The sequence below is a fragment of the Botrytis porri genome (assembly GCF_014898465.1).
Source record: "Botrytis porri strain MUCL 3234 chromosome Unknown BPOR_010, whole genome shotgun sequence".
Taxonomy (NCBI): domain Eukaryota; kingdom Fungi; phylum Ascomycota; class Leotiomycetes; order Helotiales; family Sclerotiniaceae; genus Botrytis; species Botrytis porri.
The window spans coordinates 1,364,680-1,377,411 of NW_024066084.1; the positions used below are offsets into that span (position 1 = coordinate 1,364,680).

Below are 12,732 nucleotides of genomic sequence, written 5' to 3' on the forward strand. Positions count from 1 at the left end.
TCTTTGCTTAGTTGATGAAATCAGGATCAGGAGTAATTTGGGGGAAACTTCTCATTAGATAAGTGCTAAGCCGAAGAATCGATTGAAGTTTCACGTCTCAGGTATGATGGAGAGGGTATAAATACAAGTAGTTAAAACAAAATATCTAGGGAGCCTTATGCCTCATTTAATGTGGAGGGTATCAAGATAATGGTGGCTTGCGTCAAAATGAACAGTGTCGAGACCAAGACGTTGGTCTAGCATTGATTTGTGGAGAATGTATTCCATCTGTAAGTGGTACGTAAAGCTCTATGTGTGAGTAAATGTGGTGTGTTGTACAACAAACGGTAACTACAACTGCCACTACCCGTTACGATGTTTGCATCTTACATTTACTGGCAAAACTCGCCACACGAAGTCCTAAAGAAGCAACCTGGAGACAATACAACGAGCTCATCAAGCTCAGACGAATGAAATACGTGCTAATTAACCATTGTTTAGGGATAGTAATATCGGAGGTGAGGTTATAAATTCAAAATGGATGGTTTGAAGGTCCCGCAAACATACATGTGTTGAACAGAAAGACCGACCTCTTGTTGCCTCTGAAGCATTTATAGCTTGATAATTGTCATCATAATGCGATGTCGACATGTATACACTGACACTTAACAATACTACCCGATTGATGATGATTCGGGAGCTGCAAGCAGTTTTTGCGGCTTAAATATGGTCGATCTTTCATGCAATCCCTACTAGATTGATACTTCAATTCCTACTTGAGCTTCTGTTTCGATCTTTTCCGTTCAGATACGGGAATTGAGTCTGCCTTGCACTGCAAGCTAATGCTCTGACCAGTTCATTTGAAGTGGGATGATTTTTCGGCAAGCCCGAATGACACAACTTAACAGTGACGTCTAGCCTGACCAGACATGATTTGAGCTGCAACATAAACACGACATGAACATGAGGAGTACGTTTGAAATCGGATCCAACGATTGCTCGCAAATTGTGGCTGATGTCGATGCTCTCTTCACTGCGGAAACACATTGGCCTGCGGAGGATAACTTCCAATCTACTGCCTCATCTTCCCTTCTCTCAGTCTTTCTCTTCTCCACAGACAGGACGTAACACGAAGAATGAGTAGGTATGTTGACACCGTCGGGCGATCCTATTAACAAGTCGAGAAAACCCTCAAAAATCAAGAATAGTGCATCATCGATACGTCTAGAAGTTGCTCGTAAATTTTCTCAGAGGTTCCATGTTGTACAACATGGAGGGTTTGTGAAGTTTATACGTGCTAATAGATACACTAGTACTAACTTGGGCCTAGCGCAGCTTACCATAGACCACGAAACGTGATATTCTTGTTTCACAATAAAGTCATTTCGGATAACTTATCTGCTTGCAGAATTAATAAAAATGAATTTCTAGAAATCTTGTGAAATAGACCTCCGAGTGAAAATACGAATAGTGGATGTCAGCGAAAGATTTCTGTTGCTTCATCTACAGTTCACTACAAGCAACATTGTATTGTGAATGGTCCGCTTCAAGATGCGTCAAATACACTTCTCAGACGAAGATTTTATTCTTGTTACAAAGCACTCGATTATTACCAGGACTAGCGATTAAGCAACTCAATTTTAACTTGATTCTTTATATATGTGAGGCGCCAGCGGACAATGAGGCTCCGCGGAGGCGGGCGCGGGCGCGGCGTCATGACGTGCGCGGATATAACAACTGTATATTTCCTTCTCTATAGAACTTGGCTTGGGATTTCTAAAAAGATATGATTCTATCTCTACTTTCTATCCTCTCAGTTCTTCATTCCCTACAATTGTAACTATTCCGCAAAACGCATTTTTCTCTATCTCCTATCACGTGTCATCAACGACAGCCACTCTCACTGAACAAATCTTCAACATGGGCGTCTCAGAGCTTGTTGATTCTATCAATCTTGCCACTAGTAGATCTAGTGAGTTGAATGATGAAGATCGAGTAAAGCTTCTTAGCGCGTGTGAAAAACTACAATCAAGCCTAGAGGGTCCCCGGGACAAGTTGATGAAGATGATATTCTGTGTGAGTATTAATCCAGTTCACATATCCAGTGACTTCTGACAAAATTCCAGTCACTTCAACCAGAAGCACTTAGTCTTGCAGTCGACATGGAGATTTTCGACAGCAGCAGCCTTGTCTGCGGCTGGAAAAGAAATTCGAGCAGAAGATCTTGCTTTGCCAAAAGATGCCAATCCGTTGCTTATTGGTAAGTCCTTGCTTGAAGATAATAAGGATCGTAAGGAAATGACTATTCCTTCAGCAATCATCATGAGACTATTGGTGGGAATGGGTTACTTCACTGAAATAGCCAGACAAATCTACAAACCCACACCACTAGCTAGCGCTCTCGTCACGTCATCTCCATATGGCTAAGCGGTGATTCACTTGTATGCCACACCTCTCTTAAATCCTTTGTTCCGTATCTAACAATCTCTAGCACGACCCAAAATGAAGTTGTAGCCGCTCTCCTAACATACTTTGCTCAAAAAGGCTATCAGAGCCCTAACGATGCATACGATGGTCCATTTCAGTTTGCTCGACAAACAGACCTTCGTTGTTTTGACTGGATGGCTACTCAACCACGTATTCAACATGCTTTCAACACCGTGATGACCATCCCACGCACAACTGGTCGTGCAGCATGGTATGAGTATTTTCCCGTTGCGGAAAAGCTCAAGGTAGAAACGCCTTCAGATCGACTTATAGTTGATATTGGAGGAGGTATTGGGCATGATTCAGTTCGTTTCAAAGAAGTACATCCAAAACTTCAAGGTAAACTTATTATAGAAGATATCCCGGTAGTGGTTTCTAGTGTCGCACAAGGCTCCCTTCCTGACGGCATTGAAGCTCAATCATATGACTTCTTCAAACCACAACCTATCTGCAATGCAAAAGCTTATTTTCTGGCTGATGTCTTGCACGATTGGCCTGATACGCAAGCCTCGGTTATTCTCGAGCAATTTAAGGATGCGATAGGTAAAGAAAGTGTGTTATTGATCAATGAAAATTTGATGCAAGAAGAGAATGCATCATTCGAGAGTGCCTATACAGATTAGATGATGATGGGGGAATTATCGGCATTAGAAAGGACAGAGAGGGAATTGAAATAGCTGATTGAGAGTGTGAGATTGGTTTTGGTGAAGGTGTGGGAGGCTCCAGGTGTAGAAAGTGGACCTTGAGAGGGTAGAAGACTTTGGAAGTGACCAAGCAGGATTGAATGACTGGTAACCCAGTACAATTAGTTCGTTAGATAAGCTATCAGATTTTGTCATTATCATGTAACATATAAGATAACACAACTCGATGTAACCGTAAATCTCATCAAGTGATCATAGATTGTAATCGAGATTACCGAATACCTTCCCTTGGTACGTAGTAAGCTATAGTTCGTGAAGCTAGCTGATAATATCAATCAATCACAAAATCGAAATGGTCTAATCCATTAATGGTAATATCTAGAATAGAACAGGTGGGGTTCAATGTAACAATCCAGGGGTGACCTAAGCGAGTTCTCTCAGATGACACTTCTTCGGGTGAATCGGGTTTGCTTATTATTTCTCACTCAATAATAAACCACCATCCCCTCAAACTTTATTTCGTGAGATTCTGTACCCTCGTTTCAAGATATGAGCGCTCAATTATTTTGTTGAAGATTTTGTTGGGATGGATTTCTTGCCGTGGGGCTGCATACAAGGTTGAAACTACGTCATCCGTTGAAACTCGACCCAATATTCTAAATCACGAGTGAGGGCCGCACAGCCTTGTACTAGGCTACGCCATGCTCATATACGGAATTGATGTGCCAGAAATTAGTGAGTCGGCATGGAAACTCCAGGAAATTCATCAAGTGGGTTACGAACTTACTACGGAACGAATTCTGCTTGACGGCAACGACTTGATAATTGTTCGTTGATACAACTATACCGCTTACTTCGAATAAAACAAATCTAGAACAAAGTTTCTATGAAAGAAGGGGAATGTGTTTGTGTCACCGAGTCGTGGAGGGGTTGCACCTTGTACCACCTTCGCACTAGGTACTATTTGAGCTTTGGTTAAGAGAAATATGATTCTAGGGGTCGATCGCTAATACAGATAGGCTATCAAAAAAAGAGTTCTATATCATGAGTTGCAAAAAGAAAGAATCAGCCGACTTCCAAGAAAATTCTCGAAAGACTCCTCCAACCAAGGCGTCTCCTCATCTTCCTCCACCTTGCAAACCTATTTTTTAAATGAAATTTTTTCGTGATGCCCAAGCCCAATCTGAGATAGATCTATCTTTAAAGGAAAAGCAGTCGAGAATGGCGCCTTATACATAACTTCTCGATGCGACGCATTCTGTCTTGGCAGAGAAACTTTTATCCTGAGCATCTATTCCTCGTACGAAAATCGAAGAAATCTAGCAATACACCACACGCAATGAGGCTGAACAAAAGAAGTCGACGAGGCTCATAAAGAAAAACGATGAAATTCTCCTGTCGCAAAGCAGCCAAGTCCCGTCGAGAAAAATCTCTTTCCTTGGAGTGTATTTTTTGTTCGAGAGACAACGCTCGTTTTCTCGAACATTTTGAAACTATCCATGCTATACAAAAGACACAGTCCTTCGCGATCGAAAAACACAATCAGACTGGTACCAAAGGGGCTGTGACATGCGCGTGGCTATAAGCAGGGAACTCCTTTCGCTTTCTGGATCCCTCAAACATCGGGTCCAGCTATCCTGACTTGCGAGCACGTTTTAGTATAACAAGATCATCATCTGATATTCGAGGCAGATGAGTAAAAGCATATGCTCAGGCGAATCAGGGAATCCATGTCTTCAAAGGTCCAGGAGCGAATGAATAGCGTGGCGCCACATTCTACCAGGCAACTCGTATTCTGACGCCAATCGCGATATATCAAGACTCGCGGATGGATAGTGAGGGGCTTAAAGAAATTTCGTTCTTCTTGCAATAGAGTTTTATGCAGTGCAATCGAAGCTTATCACTGTTTTTTTTTGTGGATTTTCGAGTCGCTTCAGATACGAGACACGCCTGCAGACGCTACTGATTGGTTCGACTTGACCGATATTGTTTTTGTTCTCCGATACGGTACCGGCTTTTAATATTGCTTGTGCTGAGTACAGAGAAGAAATGGAATGGTATAGTATGGCCATTGAAGTAGACAACATTCGAGATCGAGAGGTTGGATTGGCGTAGCACGTCATTGGTATTCGAATGCTTCCGACAAATCCCCTCCGATTGGTCGGCTATATCATCACTTCGCGATTCTTGCACAACCAGTCGCCATCCATAAATTCTGAGTCTCTGTTAGATGATGATAAGAGGAAGGCGTACCGCGCACTTACATTTCATCAATAATGAGTATTAAAGTACTGATATATTTTGGTCTAAAGGTCATAGTTATGTTCTTCCATTCGATGGGCAGGCTAATGAGCAGTTAGTCGTCCGCAGACATCTGATGATAAGGAAGCCTACTGTCATCTCATCACGATCATTCTCATACACCCATCTTTCCAGCTGGTATTGAGTCGTCACTGGAAGGGTATCGAGAGTGGTAGTAGTAGGGTGACTATAGTCTGCCGTGACTGGGAAATCATAAGTACTCTGGTAAGCAATCGCCACAGTCGAAGCGTTGTATGATGATGGTGTGGAGAGTGCAATGGTTTGAGTAGTAATGACGGGAGCTTTCCATGACAATTGTGGTAAAGTATACCCGGCGGATTGCGTGTTGAAGTGAACGGGGATAGGGAATTGAGCACCTAGGTGATAGAATACCTTAGGGTCGTTGTCAAAGTCGCTCGCAGGTAACAGACCGTCGACAAGCCCCTGAATTATTTTTCCTGATGCTTCGAGATGAGAATTGGCTTCATCGGAACTCCATCCGCAAGGTGTGGAGGCAATGTCAATTTCGATATGTCTCTCTTCAACCGTCATGATATCAGCGTGGAAGACTTGAGCCCCTTCATCGATCTTCTCTTGAGATATGGGTCGAGCTTCTGACTGCATGATGTTATTGAACTCTTGTTTTTGCTCATCGTTGCTGCTCGGCTGCGCAGTGAACTCATGAGAGGTTCTCTCACTCCTAGACGTAGATATTGTCAGTGATACTTCACGTCTGAGTTTGAATGAAAGCAATACTTCTTGGTCCTCTGCTTCGGCTTGCCAGCAGTCTGTCCTTGGTCTTTTGAATGCTTGGTCATAATGTATGTTTGTTGTAACAATTGATTATGGTTGAGTATATATAGTGGTAGGAATAGTTTCCTAAAGTGTATTGATGCTAGAATGCAAAAAAGTGCTAAAAGTGTATATGGCAGGGTATATGGTATGTCAACTAATAGTGACCAGATATGTACAGAAGCAAGGTTGAAATATAGTATGCTCTGTGATAAAAATGGGATATAAATTTATCTGGATTCGAGGAAGCAGACCGCGAAGTATGTAGTATTGAGAGCAATGATAGAAATTTATTTGACAACACGACTCTGAAAAAGCAAAGGAGATTGTGTTGCGACCGAAAGTGATATTTGAAGGGGGAAGAGCGATTTTATACAGCCTTTTAGGCATCTAAATGTGGTTTGGAGTCCAATTGCGAACCATTTGCAACCCATTTTGTTCGGCGTGAAGTGCGCACTCCTCTCTAGGTAAATTATCCTGAGAAGTTGCCTTACTACTCGAATATCCTTTGGACCCAATTGCAAGCCACAGATACCAACCAGGTGAAAATGAACACTAGTTCCCTCATCATTTTCAAACGCCACAATAGAAGAGCAGCAGTGCGTAGAAAAATGGTTATCACCTCTACACCGCATTTACATAGCCACCAGTAATGGGAAATTTCGTAACGACCTCTACCTGAATGACGACCAGAACCTATATCGATTCTTTGAACAGACTACCATTCTTCTACACGCGACTATATTTTTGAGTATTTCCTCGATTTTCCTTAATTTCAAGCAATATATAACCATCATTTTTAACATATGAATTGAGACGATAGTAAGATACTCGATCCCGCTCTATACATGATTGCGAGTTTGAGAAAACAACGTATATATGTGAAATATGGTTTTGGTTTGGTTGCCTCGAGCCTTTCTACTTCAATGATCACGCAACTAGCTATCAAGCAATTTTTTTCAGTACATGTGTAACAATATACGGCCTATTACCTACTATAATCAAAACCTTGCTACTTTCTTGATCTTGGTTATTTTCCAGTCTCTCACTAGCTTTCAATCATCACATCCATCACCCGTCTTCTCGGGTCTCTGTCTACCCTATTTAAAAATCATCTTTCCTAGACTTTTTCACAAAGCATTGTTAATCCCCGAAGCGAATAAATGGGAAATTCTGTTATTCATAATTGGCTATTATTAATGGAATAAAATGCACGCATAATCTCGGTCATTGGATGCGTTGTCAATTCCAGCCTCCTTCTCTAGAGAGAGATTATTTTTGTTTCATAAAAACCCACTAACGGCGGTAATTGTTCACAAAAACAATTTTTAGTTGCGAAGTAATCCCTACCTGAAGGCCCGGCACAGTCGTACAGATGTTTAAAATTCTTCATGTTTGTCGGTGATGAGTCTTCTTTGAGCTGCGTCGCTGCATGGCTGTACCGTGCCCTGGTTTATCAGATTCTTTGTCCTGTCAATCTCACCCAAAGCGGACTGAGAGAAGAAGATGAAAAAGCTATGAGGATTGCGCTATTTTTTATAGTACAGTAGTATATTCCGGCAGACACTGGCAAGCTTACTGTTAGATGCATCATTAATGGTTATATGCCACCCCACTAAAAATCTAATCTTGAACTCGTCTATTATCAATAAGCATCGTTCCTGACTTTCCCTTAAAGAGTATGGGGGGAAAGCGGTGGTGAGCCCAGAGAAATTTAGATTAATGAGTCAAATCATATTTCTCTTAGATTCCATAGAATCACATGACTAGCACCGGTACCTTGTTTTGGCTCACATCATCATTTAGATTTTGTATCAATTGCCCAGTTTACTACGCGTGGTTCATCCAGTTAGTGTGGTGACACAACATATTCAATGCTCCATCAATACAGGCGGCTGGTTTACCACAGATACAACCTGGTAAAGCGTTCAACCACAATAAAAATTTGCCACTTTCGATAGTATACGATTATGATCCAAACAGATGGCCAACCATCCAATCAGTTTTCGCATATGATTACACACGAATTGGGCAAAGATTATGTATGCGCTGGCTCCAATGTGCAAGTATGAAACAGCAAGCTTTTCCAAACTCAGGCGAACAATAGTAAGAGTAACTACTCGGTGTCGTTTTGAATGAATGCCGGCCTAGATTTAGCTAGTGTATATCACACCAGAAACTGTCAAGGTGTGTGGGAAATCAGGGCTCAAGTAATGTTATGTAGAATTCTATAGAGGACTAAAAGGAATCCGGAGGATTCCTGAACTAACATAAAATAGTAATTGGTATTACGTGATCTGGGAGCGTCGCTCATTTACAAAAACCATTAAAAGTCACCTATTTCAAAATTCGATATCATTTCAACTATAATGATTGAATCTATAAAGCTTTATATATATATAGATCTTCAATTGAATTATACATATTGCTTTTTAAAAATAAAAAAATACTATTTCAATCTCTAATTATTTAAAAGAAATTAAAAAATTAAAAAATTAAAAGTATAGGAATTAGAATTTACTAATTTTTAGGGTTTTGCCCCTTAAAATTAAGATCTAAAATAATACTTATGTTTCGAATCGTTTTTCATGTTATTATTATTTCCTTGATAATTTTTTTGAAATTCTAAAACTCTTATATATGATATTTTAATAGATTCTATTTCTATTTTGAAAAAATTGAATGAAACAATCATATTAATTCTTTTGATATCGAATTTCGAAAATGCTGAATAGTCACGAATTTGAGTGAAGATTTCGTCTAAAATTAAGGTCGGCGTTCATTCAAAATGACACCGAGTACATTGAGAAAGTTACATTTGTTCTGTAGATCATAAGTATCGCCTAAGTATTGTTCATACACAAATCCATACTGCATTATCAATGCTGTGACTAGAGAAGAACCAAGGATCCGTTCAATTCTCGATCTGATGGAATGTCACCCTAATGGTACTTTCCTACATGGTTTCAAAAAGTCGGTTTGTGGTTTCGAAAAGGCAAGCTTTGCACTCCGGACAATATATACATGCTCCTAAAAAATGTGCTGATACTTGCACAACATACGCTGGGAACAAATTATCCTGTTTCTTCTGTATATAATTTCACCAAGGCAAAATGATACGTGACTATGATCTAATCAAAGCGAAATTGTAAATCGGCGAGAAACATTGCGGATTAAGCACGCTACTATGTTGATCACGAATTTGGTGGTTCCTTGTATTTTGGAGATCGGATTTAATTATCCCTATCCATACGTTTCGGTTTCATCATAACGAATTCGTAGGATATTGAGCAACGCCAGAAGAAAAGAATAAAAGATCGAAGTTCACAAGGCTCAATCAATTTCACAGCCTTGCCGAGTAACTATTGTCGCCCTAAACTAGGCCGGTCGGGGCTTTGCGGGTCCCTGTACTACCAGCTTTCCAGTGATTTATACTGTATCATTGCGGTTGGCTCCCTAAAGTCTGACAAGAACGCTTCGTTACTTGTTTCCACGCAACCCACAAATTTTTACACAAAGCAATGCTGAAGATCATTTTATCAAGTGGAGAAATAGATGCGCTATTGCTTTCAGTGCAGACGCCCTGTTGAGCTAGCACATTTTCACGATTATTGAGGTATGATTGACGCCCGGAGGTTTGTTCTGTGATACAATAGGCTCGAACAGAAGAGAGAACGCAATGAAAGGATGCGACCAGATATCCGCCAAGTCTGAACCGTTATGTGATTTATCTGACATGATAGATGCAGTCAGGAATGGAAACATCCATGTCCCGCATTTAACAAGAACTAACAAAAGTCGGAATATACTCTTCCAAGAATTACAGTCAACACAAAACGATCTGCGGACAGCATGGCCGCCGCGAGGGTATCACAAGATCGATTGAGATTGGAGTGTATCAACTCCACCGCGTAGGACCTGCGATCTCTAGACACGTCAAGAGGGGTTGCAGATTTGACAATACCCGGAAGGGACTTTCATCCCCGCAGCTGTGAGACCATTCAAATCTTTCGGTCGGCGGGCCTGTTGTCTAACGGTACCGTAAACGCCGTGGTCAAGATTGCCGAGTCCTGCACTGGCTTGCGCCACATTATGATTACATGCTTTCGAATTGGAAAACTTTATGTCAACCATAAAGCTCATGACCTACTTGGCCAATCCAACATGTGTCGATCATGCGGCCCGCCCCTGCGACCTCTTTCTTGATTATGTACAATTCCGTCTCGGCATGATCGGCATGGTCGGCACACTCCAGGAATGTGCATGATCTTTCACGCGACTTCGCGAGGCAATTTGGCAAAACAGGACGATGAATGTATTGTCTGACTGACTGTCTTGAACTTGGAAAAATACACGAATTTTTCAAAGTGGCCCTTGGTAAAATTTTATTAGTGTCGTGCACGTCTTTGAAGTTGGCCATTGCACTTTGGCAGCGACTCGTGCGATTTGCTAACATACGAGGGCTCGCATGGTCATGTGACGATGGTGTAATGCCCATAAACGTTGATCACTGTAGAAGGAACAGACCGACTTTCCCTCTTCCCACACTTTTCATTTCTTAACATCAAAGTTTTGTGTTTCGATTGGATTTTCTATCTTTTTCTCGAACGAGAGAAATTATTTTAGTTACAGGTTCCCTTCTTAGCATCAAACTCTCTCATGATAATAATCACAACCTCAATTACGCACCCTGATGAGCGAATACGATGACTTCACGTTTCCAATGCTTGTTCCTGTTTGATATTCCGAGGTATAGTCTCTTACTTCACGATGGTCATGCAGACAGTGCCTCCCACAGTATTCTATTAATTTAGCACGAGTGTGACTTCTCAAGGGGGCTTTGCCTTGATATAGGATCACAGTTTCACAATCTGTGCAAATGGATACCCGGTTGATACTTGTGGGTATTTGAGTTGATGTCAGTAGTAATTAGATACATATCTCTACAGGCCTTAGCTCATCTAGTCTCGAGTATGATGATTATCATGAAGAGCCAGATGAGATGCAGCATAATTCAGCTTCGTGGAGGCAGAAATCTCGCAACTGTGACATCTGCTTCAGAAAGAGAATTCGGTTCAGCGCTACTAGTAATTGATTTTCAAATGCAATTCAGTGAGGCAGTGCCTTGATATGTTCCATCGTAGTGCAGAGCGAGCATATGCTAGACTCGCCGACTAAACAAGCTAGCAACATTTCGTAAAATTGGCATTTCTTTACACGATGAACACTTCATGAAAGTCAGTTCGAGTAGGACTGATGAGCCTCAGTGGATGCAAATTTGGTGACACAGAGAGCGGTATATGGGTTGAAATCGCTATAGAACGTTAGCAGAGAGGGGGGCAGTTCTGTCCGACGCATGAGGCATAATCGCTCATTTCTTGTTTTTAGGGCGTTTTGCATAGAAACGACAGAGTCTTCCCATCCCGTTGAACGATGCGCCGGCTATCCAGAAGATTGCAAGTGTATTTGCCTCCCAGCTAAAAATTTGCACTCAACCGGTGACCATTGAACACGTTGACGGGTTTAAATTACATCGAGCAGGGATAGAGATAGCGACCAAGTCCTCGGGTCAGTGGCTGTACAAGAAGACGAGGCTTTGAAGAAGAAATCTCCAACGGGATGGTGACAGAGTAGCGGTAAGAGATCTTGCTTTTTGATATTGTGCCATGCGTGATCTCATTATTTGCTGCATGTTAAATTGCTTGCGCATGTGATTAGTTGACGTGCCATGTATGAAATAGTTTGCATGAGGTGATTGAGGAAGAGCTAAATTCAATCAAGGGCATGATACTTATTCACGCTAACTTGCTACAAGCCCATAGTAGTACGATAAATAGAGGAAAGGGCGAAATGGAATGATAGCTTTTAGGGGGAGGGTAGGGGGTACATTTGGGCTTGACCGCCTTCCAGAGCATCTTTTCACGCAACACAATTTAAGAATCTCCATATATTGCAGGGTAGTAATTCAAGAAACTATCCATAGTAAGTGCGCGTTGCTTCAGACGGTGATTGGTTAGGTACCTTTGTTACGATGCAGTCAGCTTATCGAGTCAAGAACTTCGTCACACTACGAAAGTCGCTTCGGAGATTACTTTGAGATGAATGATCTACAACCATTTCATCACACCATCAAATAGACTCAACGCAGAATCGATAGTTGATCATAGCTTATTTGATGTGATTGACGGTTTGCAACCCATCCATCCTTGCCAAGCCTTGTAAGGCATAGCTGCCGGTATGTTTCCAACATTAAAACAACGTCGCGGAAAGTTGAAGAAACGGTGAAGATGCAGTATTTTGAAATCGGCAATACCCATTCGAATAATTTACAACTAAAGCATCTCTTTAATCATTGTTGTCTCAATTAATACGAATCAATGCATTGTACTCAATCAACCCGTTTCTTGGGTACCTGGGATTGGAAACATTATTGTTGGTGGTTACTAGGATAAATCTGCATTGTGACGTCTTTTCAGAAGTCGAATATCAAGAATCAGTGAGTTCAACAATAACAACAACGCATCTCTCC

At 41.3% G+C, this 12,732-nt stretch overlaps 2 protein-coding genes across 2 annotated transcripts; one reads left to right on the forward strand and one right to left on the reverse strand.

The window, feature by feature from the left end:
* Positions 1-1,899: 1,899 nt before the first annotated feature.
* On the forward strand, positions 1,900-3,089 carry EAF01_007848 (uncharacterized protein; the record flags this gene model as incomplete). Its single annotated transcript, XM_038916104.1, has 3 exons — positions 1,900-2,055; positions 2,119-2,387; positions 2,471-3,089. The coding sequence occupies 3 exons, from the start codon at positions 1,900-1,902 to the stop codon at positions 3,087-3,089; spliced, it is 1,044 nt and encodes a 347-aa protein (XP_038768575.1).
* A 2,327-nt stretch (positions 3,090-5,416) lies between these two features.
* On the reverse strand, positions 5,417-6,229 carry EAF01_007849 (uncharacterized protein; the record flags this gene model as incomplete). The annotated part of the gene is made up of 3 exons (XM_038916105.1): positions 5,417-5,455; positions 5,505-6,111; positions 6,168-6,229. 3 exons carry the CDS (start codon positions 6,227-6,229, stop codon positions 5,417-5,419), a joined length of 708 nt encoding a protein of 235 aa, XP_038768576.1.
* Positions 6,230-12,732: the final 6,503 nt, after the last annotated feature.